The 13,902-nt window shown below is 40.5% G+C and overlaps 1 protein-coding gene across 1 annotated transcript; it reads right to left on the bottom strand.

Annotated features, from left to right (window-relative positions):
- Window positions 1-16: 16 nt before the first annotated feature.
- casq2 (calsequestrin 2) lies at window positions 17-13,446 on the bottom strand. The gene is made up of 11 exons (XM_008400953.3): window positions 12,871-13,446; window positions 2,650-2,734; window positions 2,455-2,555; window positions 2,227-2,338; window positions 1,613-1,686; window positions 1,403-1,533; window positions 1,249-1,294; window positions 1,107-1,161; window positions 796-896; window positions 629-703; window positions 17-536 (listed from the first exon to the last, which is right to left on the bottom strand). The coding sequence occupies exons 1-11, from the start codon at window positions 13,105-13,107 to the stop codon at window positions 291-293; spliced, it is 1,263 nt and encodes a 420-aa protein (XP_008399175.2). The 5' UTR covers window positions 13,108-13,446; the 3' UTR covers window positions 17-290.
- Between the last annotated feature and the right edge of the window lie 456 nt (window positions 13,447-13,902).

Raw genomic sequence — 13,902 nt, 5'->3', positions numbered from 1 at the left:
CAGACTAAGACTGCAGTTTGCAACAGGAGAAACTGACGTCAACACCATTTATTATGAAGAGTCAAATTCATATCCATTAAACATGTCCCTCATGAACACGTTTACGTATTTCTATATTCAACCCTGCTCACAGAGGTATTTACATGTTCAAAAATTGTGCTGATGAATATTAAAGGTTAAAATAAGTTAAAAAGATTCGCAGGCACCGATTCAGATGATATACAGTCATGTTTTAGTCCAAAGTTGTACAGCAGGACTGATGGAGGAAGAGCCAACTTCAAGGCAGTTAGTTATTCATTATCATCATCGTCGTCGTCGTCATCGTCATCATCATCCTCATCATCTTCCTCATCATCTTCATTGTCTTCATCCTCATCATCATCGGCGTTATCATCATCGTCGTCGTTGTCATCATCATCATCATCATCATCTTCGGTGTTTACCTTGCCAGAAAGAACGTCTTCAATCCAGTCCTCCAGCTGCGTCGCCGTGGGCAGGTCCTCCTCATCCTCCATTTCCAACCACACACTGTCTGCCTGCGCTCACGTTCAAAAGGTTAAAACTGTGTCAGGAAATGTTGGTTTTTTATTCTGAACATCATGTTTGACGTTCGGGTTCGGGAACTTACATCTGTAACATTGACAATGCCGATCTGCGGTCTGAACAGATCCACCTTAAAGGTCTTCTCCCAGTAAGGAATCAGCTGGAAGGAGTCAGAAAGAGGAGATCTAATTGTTTTGCCTCTGCTCTCTGCTTCACTCACAGTTACTCTGACGAAGGAGGCATCAGGCTCACCAGGGGGAAGTCATCAGGGTCGATCCAGATGATACTGAGGTCAGGAAGGTGAGTGTTATCTCTGGCAACCTCCTTTAGGATCTCTAAGAACTCATAACCATCTGGAAAGCAGGAATTTTGTTGTTACTGTTTAGTTTCTTTAAAAATATATTACATTTATAAATATATTTTGAGATACAATCTTAAGTCACTATTTTTTCTTCTTAGTTTAGACCTGTTTTTATTGTTTATGTTCTTAAAGATGTAGATCTCCAACCTATTCAGATTATATCATATAAACTATCATTTTCCACAATGTTACGTAATCTTACCTGGGTCCTCTTCCTCTGCAAAAGCCACAATGTGGATTCCCTCAATATCATCCTCCTGAAAAGAAAAGAGAAAGGTTCAACGCTAGCTGCTAAAAAAAAAAAAAAACATAAAGTAAGATTAATAGTTTTGCTGATCTCTGACCCAGGTCTCAAACATATCTTCTGCACGCAGCTTTCTCAGAGTTGGTCTGGTGGCACAGAAACACAACATCGCACGTCAAATCATATCACACCGCAGAATTGAGGTTGCAAATAGTTTAAAGCATGAAATAAATCGAGGTAAATCCACAGTTTACCGCCTGTGCTCTGTTATGAAGTCCACCAGCTCCTTCTCGGAGTGCGGCCTTCCTGGGACGGTGACGGGCTCCTCCATGAAGGGCTCATAGAAGTCCACCTCGTTCAACTTCAGGGTCAGTTCTTTGGCCACCTTAACCAACAGAGGCAGATCAGTCAACTGTAACAGGTTCCCAATGATGACAACCTTTCATACTCTGTTTGACACTTACAGATTTTTCAAATGTGGCGAAGAATTTAATGTAGGGCTGGAAGTGCTCTGCAGCCTCTTTGAATGCTTCGTAATCTAAAAACAAAAACGCCAGATAAAGTGTACGCAGCTCAGAGCAGAAGTATTTATAGTAAAGGAAGCATGTTTATTGTCGTGTCCTCTTCTTTAGTTGCAGATCAGCTTGTCCTTTGCACATCAGGGAGCGGAAATAGCTCATCCTTGACCTCAGTGTGGTTCTCCCACAGATGGCCAGATGGGATAAAGCTCCAGCACAGCTCTGACTGTGTACTAGACTCAGTTTCTACTGTTTTGGTCAAATAACACTTTTATAAAAAATTTATATTCCTCTTAAATTGCGGTGGTGTTAGTAGAGGCACATTTCTCACATCTCAGAAAAGTTTTTGACCAGTATAGTTACTACACAAGTGTAATTTTGATTTTCCTAGGAAAATCTGAACTGTTTGGGGTCCTGTTTGTCAATTTAATGTATGAATACAAAACTATGAAAAAATCCCTGGAGATGAGAGGATTAAAATCTATTTTTACTCCAATCAAATCAAAGAAATTCCTTTGCAAAGCTACCTAAACAAGCAAGATGTTCAGGCTGAAACTCACGTTCAGAGTCTTCACTCTTGAAGTAGCCAACGATGCGGATGTCCTCCTCCATTCTGTCAAAGGCTTTCAGCTCCAAAGCGTTCTCTATGACCTCCACTGGCTCCTCCAAAAGCTAAAGAGAGAAGCCAAAGCAAAAAGCTTGGAGAGTGACCTGTGTGGACTCGTAACTGCGACCAGCACTGATCTGAACCCAAAGTTGGAAATATGCTCTGAAACAAATCTGCTCACATCCAGCAAGAACTCCACCAGAACATTCGCAGACAGCAAACCATCAAACTCGATCACTCTGTCATCTTTAAAAACATACACACTTCCCTCCTCCTCCAAGCCTGCAATTAAAAGAAAAACAATTACAGACAAAAAGAAGGGTAAATATCTTCAATTATATTCATCTTGCTATAATAAAGAAAAAAATGTTCTCACCCAGTTTCTTTGCAACTTTTGCGTCTTTGACTGAGTCGACCATCCCAAACCCGATGTCCTTCTCCTCCATGACCTGAGCAACAAGCTGAAAGTCGAGGAAGAAATATTAGGGAGAGTTAAAGTGAAAGAAAAGATCCACAGTCTCTGCACGAAGACAAACAAATCTGAACAAAGCTCCAAGATCACAGAAGATCGTTGGCAGCCTGACAGGTGCTGCAGGATAGAGGCAGAAAGATATAGTTACATAATCGCTCAGTCTGCCTTGTTCTAAATATAACCGCAGTCAGAGCATACAGCATATAATTGTTCTGGTATTTGTCATGTATAGTACAGGAGCTTTTTTTGGTGTTTGGCCTCCCCATGTGTTAGAATTATTATTTGTTTAATCTTACTTATATGAAGCTTATAATGTTATGCCACTTTTAGAAGTTTGTTCTGTCTGTTGTTCGTTCACTTCTTGTGTTGCAGAAGATAAGCGGCAGAGAACAAGAACACACCCCAACGACCTCGAGGAGAATGTGCTGTTCAAGTTATCTTATATGGATAAGAGTTTGCTGTGTCAAACAGAGTATACTTCCCCCCCCCCTTAGCTCCATGTAATTAGGGCATTCCTGATCTAATAAAAGAGCGAGGCGAGCAGAGAAACTTCAGAGTGTTGTTCGGAGATTGTAACTGAAGCTTTCTCTGACCACTCTCCTCGCGAGTAGAAACTCATCACTGACTCTTTGTCTCTGTTTTTTGCAGTGTGTGATAAATGTCTAGTGTTTGAACCTGACATTTAATTGGTCCTTCGAGCAGGAGTTACCGATATACCAGACGATTCCAGCGGGTGAGTAAAAACCAGGAAGCCTGTGCACAGCATTTAAGACCCTTTCCGGGACTGGTCCTTTTTTCTCACGAGCTGGAGTCCGACGGTTGACGGTTTTCCTCAGAGACTGGAGACACAGTGAGTAGTTTCAGTTTAAAACCAGTATGTATGGGGAACGGTAAAAAATTGGAATAAAACCAGTTAAAGTCCGCGGGAGGCCAGACTCCTCTAACTATAAGTTAAAATCTGTGTGGGACGGCGGCGTCCTCTGGTAAGAAATTAAAACCCTGAGAATCCTAGGCACTATCAGGTAAAATAAAAGCAGTTAAAGTCCGCGGGAGGGCAGACTCCCCTAACTCTATCAATCAATAAATCAATCAAATTTTATTTGTATGGCACATTTCGGCAGCAAGGCATTTCAAAGTGCTTTACATAATTAAAATAAAAACAGAAAAAATCAGTGAGAAAGAGAGAAATAAAAAATAATAATAATAATAAACATTACATCATTAAAACGTCGAAAAAGTTAGTTAAATTCTCTGAGTTAGTTAAATGCTGTATGGGACGGCGGCGTCCCCTGCTAAAGGACGGCGGGAGTCCTCTACTAGGTAGTTAAATTCCGCGAAGGACAGGAGCGTCCTACTTAAAAGTGTGAAAGTGTGTGTGAGTGAATGAAAACTGAATATCACTAGATAAACAGTTTTATACCAAAACAACGGGGAACAAATGGTGAGATTTTGTGGATGTTTGTAGACAAGAAAACTCCGCTCTCTGAGTTGAAGTGAGTTTTACCACAATCTATTTATCACCATCCTGTTGAAATTTTCCAGTGTTTAGAACACAGCAGGTGTTGAGACCACACTGGACTAAATTTAGTTCAAAATGGGTAAAGGGGAAGCAAACATAAACAGAAGGTCTTAGAAGACCTGTCTAGTAAGGATTGGAAAAGAGTTGAAAAAATAAATGAGGATGCAGTAAAACCGCTTTGTTACTGGGTAAAGCAGTACGATTTTAATGGCAGGTTAAGTACCACAGGTATATATATAAGGAGAGCAGTAGGTGGCATTCCACATCCTAGAGAAGATTTAGAACAATGTTTGGAGGACATGGAGAATCTTAGAAAAACCTACTATCTAAACGGTGCCGAAACACAACAGGTCTGGATGCAGGTTATAGGGCCCGACTGGCATCATGTAAAGGGAAATTATGATCCTTTAAATAGACAACGCGACCCTCCAGTAACAGAGGAACAGGGGAGTGAAAACCTGAATACTAAAGTGGGAGAGTTGCTCACCAGGATCAGAGCTAGGTACCATAGACAGGCTAACTATACAGAAATCGGTAGATGCAAACAGAAGCCTGAGGAATCATTTGATGATTTTAGAGTGAGAATGGAAAAGGTGTTTAAAACCCATAGTGGACTACAGGAGGACAATAATGAGCAGGGTGTTTACAGACAGCAGTTAAAAAATGTATTACATGCAGGATCTAGACCAGAAATAAATGGATGGATTTTGAAACACTTCATAGGGATGGGTAATAGTACACTCGGAGACTACATTAACCATGCCTTACATGCAGAAAAAGTGACCAAAGGAAAACAGAAATCCACACCGGTTTCTACCTTTTTCCAAGGGGAGGAAACAGAGGTTTTCTACCAGGGAGGAAGGGACAGAGGTAGAAGCAGAGGACGTGGGAGAGGACGGAGCAGGGGCGAGGATTTGGTCCACACCCAGAAACTCGAGCTTGTTGGAAGTGTGGAAAAGAGGGCCATCTAATAAAGGACTGTAGAAGTTCCCAACACCAACAATCAGCATGACTAGATGATGTTGAGAAAGAAAAGGATCTTGAAACAGGGGAAGAGGAAATTTTGAATTTAAGAGTACTTATTTTCGAGGAGAGATACAGGCCAGAGGTGACTTTGATGATAAAAGGGAATCTACTCACAAGCAATGTCAGCCAGCCTCTCCACCTTTGAACCTCCAAAAGGGAGCCAAATCCTGTTGTATGTAGGTGACATTCTACTAGCATCAAAAAACCAAAGAAGATTGTTTGATAGACTCTCTGGCACTATTGAAACACTTATTACTACAAGGACACAAGGTCAACAAAAATAAACTCCAATTAGTACAGCCAGCAGTAAAGTATCTAGGTCACCAACTAGCATCTGGGGGCCGTACAGTAATACAGGATAGAAAAACAGCAATACTACAGGCTCCAAAGCCACAGACAAAAAAACAAATGATGTCATTCTTAGGGCTGACAAACTACTGTAGAAGTTGGGTGCCAAATTATGCTGAGATAGTTGCGCCTCTGAGTGCACTAATCTATACTACAGAAATGAAAATGACAGAAACTGAGTTGGACCACAGAAAGTGAAGAAGCATTCTGTAAAATAAAACAAGAATTAGTGGGAAGTGGAACACTAGCTCTTCCAGATTACAAGAAGCCGTTTGTCCAAATGGTTGATAGCAGAGATAAATTTATGACCTCGGTTTTGTCCCAAAAACACGGAGATAAGATGAAACCCATAGCTTTTTATTCTGCTAAAATGGACGCAGTAACCTGTGCTCAGCCTCCATGCATTAGAGCTGTAGTTGCAGCCTCAATGGCAGTGACCGCAAGTGCAGATGTGGTCCTTTTTCATGAGCTAATACTTAAAGTGCCACATGCAGTATCCGCATTATTATTACAAACAAACATGACATTTCTGTCACCAGCAAGGCATTTGTCTTGCATGTCCATCCTGTTGTCTCAACCACATCTAACAACAGAGCGGTGTACAATTCTAAATCCTGCAACACTTATGCCAACCTTAGATGATGGAGAACCACATGATTGTGAAGCCTTGGCAACAACTACAGCAAAATGTAGGGAGGATCTGACAGACACCCCATTAACAAAAGGAATCACAGTATATGTGGATGGTTCTTCTAAGAAAGACCAATTTGGGAAAACTAGAACGGGATATGCTGTGGTAACATCGAGCAAAGTGCTAAAAGCTGCGGCGTTACCACAACATTTCTCGGCTCAGGCTGCTGAACTAATAGCATTAACAGAAGCCTGCAAACTAATGAAAGGAAAAGATGTGACAATTTATACAGACAGCCAGTATGCGTTTGCTACAACTCATACCTTCGCACAATATTGGCAAAATAGGGGAATGGTTACCTCTACAGGAAAACCTGCTACACATGCAGATCTGCTAAAAGAACTTTTAAAAGCAGTAAAACTCCCAAAAACATTAGCAATAGGCAAATGTGCAGCACACACCTCTAATACTGATTCTGTTTCACTGGGAAATGCATTTGCAGATAAAACAGCTAAGCAAGCAGCAATGGGAGAAAAAGAAGTACTGTGGTCCACAGAAGAACAAATCGATAATGAAATATTGAAAGACATGCAAAAACAAGCAAGCACACTAGAACAAAAAACCTGGATAAAAAGTGGAGCAACTGTAAAAAATGACTTATACATCTGACCAGAAGGAAAACCAATCCTACCAAAAAAATCTATATAAATGGGCAGCAATATTGAGCCATGGGAAAACACATGTCTCAACAGGAGGGATGGTAGGATTAGTAAATCAGCATTATACAACCTATGGTTTTAATCTATATTCAAAAAAATTTTTGTAGAGCTTGCCTCATATGCGCTAAGCACAATGCTCAAGGTAATCTACGTCCAAAGCGAGGGAGGTTTCCAACACCTAACTATCCTTTCCAGAGTATACACATGGACTTTATAGAACTAAATCAAAGTGAAGGGAAAAAGTACTGTCTAGTGATCATAGATTCATTTTCAAAATGGATAGAACTATTCCCAACTAAAACACCAGATGCCCTAACAGTGGCAAAAGCCCTATGTAAAGACATAATACCCAGATATGGAATACCAGAAAAAATCTATAGTGATAATGGTACACACTTTGTGAACCAAGTGGTAAAAAACATAGGAACTGCCTTCCACATAAACTTAAAAAAAAAAACCACTGCAGCTACCACCCACAAAGTGCAGGACTGGTAAAAAAAAATGAATGGTACTATAAAAAATAGATTAAAGAAGTGTATGGAAGAAACAGGAAGGCCCTGGACACGGTGTTTGGACCTAGTTAAAATGTATATAAACATCACTAGTACATCAGGGCTAACACCTTATGAAACACTATTTGGGAGACCGTACAGACTTCCATTATTCAAGAATGAATGGGAAGCAGAGGATGAACCTAACTTAGCAGACTATATGAAAAAACTATATGAGAAAATCACCAAAGTGGGAAGGTCCCTATCAGGTCTTGTTGACCACAGGAACTGCAGTTAAGATAGCAGAAAGAAACACATGGATCCACTTAGCACATTGTAAACTGGTAATACAAAAAGATGACTAAAATAACTCTCTTGGTAATAACCTTCACTGCTACAGTATTGCTAAGTTTTTTGATCATCAGCCTTTTTACCTTTTATAAACAAAGTTTTGCCTACCTTCAGTTAGACCCCAGAGGAAGCCCGTGGTACAAAGGGAACTGTATTTCTAGTATACAGTTGTCTCAAACCGGTGAAGATAGTCCACAACTCTGCCGAGGGTTCGTAGGAAGGGAATCAAAACATAAAACATGATGACTAAAAGAAATAAGGTGATCTTTGGTGTAGGAGCTACGGTCATTATTATTGCAGCTCTCCTGTTGTTCTGGTATGAAATAAAATTAAAAGAGGAACACGTTACGCCGAGGAAAAAGAGGGACGACTCCATCGCGGCTGATATAGAGTTTGATGAATATGTAAAATCTATAGAAGGTTCTAAGGTTAGGAACATAGACAAACCATGCAGCGGGTCAGGTGAAGTGGTTGTAGATGAAATATACCTGTGCGTTAATGCATCTAGATTGACAACTGTGGTTTCCCTAGACCTAAATAAGATCGAGATAGGGGGTTACCCAGGCTCTGCCTGGGCAGGTTATGATTGGTATATGGCATCACGAGACTATAGTGTAAGCTGGAACAACGTTTTTGCCTATACGGGGGACAGTTGGAAGCCAAATCCAACGAAAAAACACCGAGCACAGTACTGGGCTAAAGTTATGCATCTGGGGAAAATCAATAAAGAGCTGAAAATAATCATAAACACCACAAACAATCCAATTCCTTTCGAAAATGATGTTCCTTGTTTCCACTTTTCCTTATGGATCGAGAAAAGCGGAAACGACCCCTATAAAATGTTTTCCCTGTGCCAGAACTTTACAGAGTCAAGTAACACCGCCCCAGGCATAATGGTTGCGGGCCCACACTCAACCAAACTCGCAAGTTCTGAAATAACTGTATTTAATGCAGAGGGTGATGATGTAGATGAGCTAATTAGAATAACCACAGGAGTTACCAGCCGAAGCAACAACTGGCTTCTAATGATAGAACAGGCTGCAAAAGTTCCACAAGGGGATTGTGTGGTATGTATGGGTCCACGACCACTTTTGAGAGTGGTTCCAGCTACGCTCCCAAATGAATGTTTGATTCCACTTATGAATGCAACAAATCCTACAGGAAATTGCAGTGTATGGGATGAAGTATATCCACTCTCCCCTCTTGGAAAAAACAGACCTGTCTTCTCTAGAAATGTGGCCCGAAATAACTTCACTTGCATCCAACGTTCTGGTAACGGACCTAAATTAGGAACTCTCACAGCAGGAAATTGTTCAACTATAGTAAATGTAACTCGGCACTTCCACCCATTATCCCGCAGTGACATCTGGTGGTGGTGTGGAGATAACAGGTTGTTTGACAAACTGCCGTCAAATACTACTGGTTTGTGCACTGTAGTAACTCTGCTGTTACCTGTTTCAATATATCCTATGACAGTACCACAATTACTTGACTCACTAGGTAATGTGCTTCCATCAGTGTGGCACCAACGTCAGAAACGCTCACTGAAAGATGACGATGATCCCACATACATAGATAGTATTGGGGTCCCACGTGGTGTACCTGATGAATATAAGTTGGTAAATCAGATATATGCAGGTTTTGAATCATCTATCTGCTGGTGGTGTACTATAAATAAAAATGTTGATAGAATAAACTACATCCACTACAATGTCCAGAGGTTAGGTAACAAAACAGAGCAAGGTTTCTCAGCCGTCCACGAGCAACTGTCAGCTACCTCCCTGATGGCTTTCCAAAATCGCATTGCTGTGGATATGTTGTTGGCAGAAAGGGGTGGGGTCTGCGCCCTTTTTGGGGAGCAGTGCTGCACCTTCATTCCCAACAATACCGCTGCGGATGGCAGCCTCACCAAGGCCTTGGATGGTTTGAGGGCCCTGAACAGCAAGATGAAAGACCACTCTGGAGCTGATACAGAAATGTGGGACGGTTTGGGTAATGTATTTGGCCGATATCAACAACTAATAGTCTCTGTCTTAATTCCCATAGCTGTGTTTGCAGCAATACTGACCTTGTGTGGATGTTGTTGTATTCCCTGTATTAGAGCTTTAATACAAAAGCTCATCACCACTGCCATCACTCCGATGCAGGAACAAATGTATTCTCTCCTTCCTCCTGACGACAATAAAAATGTAACAGATGCAGAGTCCAGTGATGAAGAAGATGAAATGTCTCTCAACTTTCCAGACTTGTATCTTGACTCAAATGTTCCTATGTTGAACTTGTAAATACAATGTTATTGATGTAAGGTGTGAAATGTGTCCTTTTCCCTCTGAGTGTACCTGTTTTGAACCACTTAATGAATTACCAATAGAAAATCGAAAGAAGTTATTGAGTAAGGACTAGCTCTGGCTAAAAATGGCATAAACAGGAGGGAAATGTTAGAATTATTATTTGTTTAATCTTACTTATATGAAGCTTATAATGTTATGCCACTTTTAGAAGTTTGTTCTGTCTGTTGTTCGTTCACTTCTTGTGTTGCAGAAGATAAGCGGCAGAGAACAAGAACACACCCCAACGACCTCGAGGAGAATGTGCTGTTCAAGTTATCTTATATGGATAAGAGTTTGCTGTGTCAAACAGAGTATACTTCCCCCCCCCCTTAGCTCCATGTAATTAGGGCATTCCTGATCTAATAAAAGAGCGAGGCGAGCAGAGAAACTTCAGAGTGTTGTTCGGAGATTGTAACTGAAGCTTTCTCTGACCACTCTCCTCGCGAGTAGAAACTCATCACTGACTCTTTGTCTCTGTTTTTTGCAGTGTGTGATAAATGTCTAGTGTTTGAACCTGACACCATGCAACAGGGAAGGGAACATACTGGTAAAGTGCTGCTGGGAGGGCTTGCAAAATGGTGGATTTCCAGTTGGGTTAATACACACATGAATACGTAACTCCAATTTGCAATGCGCTGAACGGTTCTTAACCAGATATTAGTGGTTTCTACAAACTCATCAGATGTTTCTTCTACTGCATGAAAAGAATTTGACTTTTGTTGCATCTTTTTCTTGCAACATTTGGAAATTAAATCGCAAAACATGGTAACTTTTTTTTATTTTTTTCGCTTGGCTTAATTTAGTTTCCATGTAAACTGAACTGTGGAGCCTGAAAGAGATATCAGAAAAACTAAACAAAAGAAAAACAGAATAGGTAACAAAGCAATATTGGGGTTCCTGTAAACTTGCTTGTAAATGATTGCTTGTGTTTACATACTTAAATGTGACACCAGAAGCTCAGAGAATCATCATATGTCTGAAAAATGTGTTTTGATTGATTATCTTAAAAGTCACTTCCCACCAATTTACACCAATTCCACTGAAGAGCAAGATGTTTTCCTGAAAAAATTATTTTTACATATTTTTTTTTCACTGTTGGCAGGTGTGAGCAGGTTTTAAACAGACACAATAAACAGAAAAACCAAAACTAAACAGTTTTTGTAAATCCTAATTATATCGGAGTCTAAAGTGGTGCAGCGCCACTTAGGAGAAGTGATCACCTAAACCAGGTTGAGAAGTGGTTACACACTTTAGTTATTATGTTCTTCCTTCCTTGTAGCTGCATGGAAAAAGGCCCAGCTTGCTGCTGCAAGTTGTTCTTTATAAGATGTTCTTTAAAAGTACAAAGGTACCAATGTCACCAATCATTGTACAAACAGAGTTTAAATGCAACATCTGTTCTTACTCACTGCAGTCAATGTCTGTTGATATTATCCTGTAGCCTTTTTTTTTATTCTCTGGAAAGTAATTTAAAACTCAGACATGTTTTCGTGCGCTGCACACCGTCATTATTTATAATAAATATTTTGTATTAATATTTTTTGAAGACAGAGATAAAATACATATATGTTAGAAAAATCAGTTTTGCTACAAATTCAGGTGCTTGAAGGGGTGAAGCTAGCTGCTGTCTTATTAACCGTTTGGACAAAATGTCTTTTGTGTCAAGAAAATTAAGAGATTGCAATATATGAAACAACAATAGTAAGTCGGTGAGATGATTGTTGAGCATTCAACATACTAATGTAGATATTGTGATGAAATGTGGTGGTTTTCAAGCATTTGCAGAGTAATGAGTTTACTTGAGCTTTGGACTTGAACTATTTTCTTCTAAAAGAATAATACATTTTTTTATTGGGATATTCCCATTGATTATTATATTTTTCTATTTAAATGTTAGTGTTTTTTTGTTTTATTGATTCCTTATTTGTACATTGTTTCTTACAATCTTACACCCTTTCCTGCTGCAATAGGGCACATTTTCCTGCTAAGGGAAACATAAAAAGACTGTTATATTCTAATCATTAAATTTTTGTTGGCTTAGCCTTAAATTACTGTTTGAACACTACACTCACAGTAACGGTTAGACAAATTCCTTACATGAGATTTAATGGCTGCCTGATAATAGCTGATCTGCCCCACCTGTGCAGGGAAGCTATTAGCAGGAGTTCAAATTACCTCCTGCAGGTCAAAGAGGAGCCCTGCTTTAGCTTTGTCCTGTGAGACAAGGCCATTTTGTGCTAAACATTAAGAACCATTTAATCCAGAAATCAGTTTGTGACTGGGGCCAGAATATTAGATTTGGGGGTGGGGGATTTTAGGTATTGTATTGCAGACAAGAATGTTGTGACCTTTAGCTGTTAAATACTGCAGATCTCTGGTTCTGAACAGAGCAGCGCCACAGGGTGAAAAGAGCTCATATACTTCTATGGGATGGAGACGCTGTGAATTAGGGTGAAACAACCTCAAGTGACAGCAATGCATCTTACCGGATAACTGGGCATTCATAGAGTACACACTGACCTTCAGGAGTATTCCTCGTATAGATAGATAAAAACCCACAGATAATCATCTCCTATCTGTGGGTTTCCAGCTTACTGGAGCACAAACATGGACCTTTATATGTCACATATCATTTAATTCTGTACCACATCCACTCGCCTCTTTCTCTTTTCTCAATTTGCCAATGACTACCCTCCTTCTCATGCTTTACCTCCAGTACTAGCTCGGTCATCTGGTGTTGTTTCTGCAGCTCTTTATTGTCCGGCACGTTCTCGTGGTAGAACAAACAGAGCATGCTGTGCTTCTTCAGGGCCTTCTTGTAATTCTTGTCACTGATGTCGAGAACCCGGTCCTTCCCGTCGTACTGGGGGAACTCCAGGCCCTTCTCAGCCGGCGTCACACTCACAAAGCTCAGGCAAGGGAGCAGGAACAACCACAGGGAAAACATGGTCCACGGCTTACCATCCACCCACACAGAGCGTGACTTGGAAGATGAAGCTGCACAACTGGAGAAGTCAGATGACAACCGCCTGGGAAAGGATGGAAGAACGTGAGAAATCTCTGCAGACGGATTTAGAAGGCAAAAGAAAGTCTGTCGGCTCAAGTTTTTAGCATGCCGAGAGAAATCTCAAAACTTCTTAGGAAACTCTTTCCCCCGCTGCGTGATTCCTTCCTCACAGCTTCCTGTGGACACAAAGAGGAGAGGAGCGCGATCAGGTCTGCGATGTGCTCTGGGTGGTTATACCATACATAGTCGAGCTTCTCTTCCCCTACTGGAGCAGGACAGGCCCATTTTTAGGAGACCAGTTGTTTGAAAGATAAAAATAGAACAGCAAGTGAGAAAGGGAAACACCAAAGGATGACAGTGGGGGTCCATTAAAAAAGAGTATTCTCTCTCTCTGATTTTTTGCAGACTCGATGTTGAAAGGGGAAAAGGCCGACCCCTTCCCCAGTCACAATGAGGATCAGAAGAAGTGGTTAGAGTTTTAGTTTTAGTGCAGTTGAAGGAAATGTTAGTGTGTCTGAAGTGACAGCTCATAGGACAGTCTGCTAACAGGTGTGTAACAAACAGCTCAAACAACTAACCCCTAGATAATCTTTCTTTGTAGTGATTTTTTCTATTGTTATTGCATGTTGTGATGCTTCAATGGCTTTTCAACATTGGGCTTTACAATTACTACCCCTTTAAGACCAAAAGTACACAAAAAAAGTTACTTAAAAAAAAAGTCAGTCCAAAAATATT

This window comes from Poecilia reticulata, chromosome 2 (genome assembly GCF_904066995.2).
Source record: "Poecilia reticulata chromosome 2, P_reticulata-male-v2, whole genome shotgun sequence".
Classification (NCBI taxonomy): Eukaryota; Metazoa; Chordata; class Actinopteri; order Cyprinodontiformes; family Poeciliidae; genus Poecilia; species Poecilia reticulata.
This window is presented reverse-complemented; position numbering and strand designations above follow the sequence as displayed.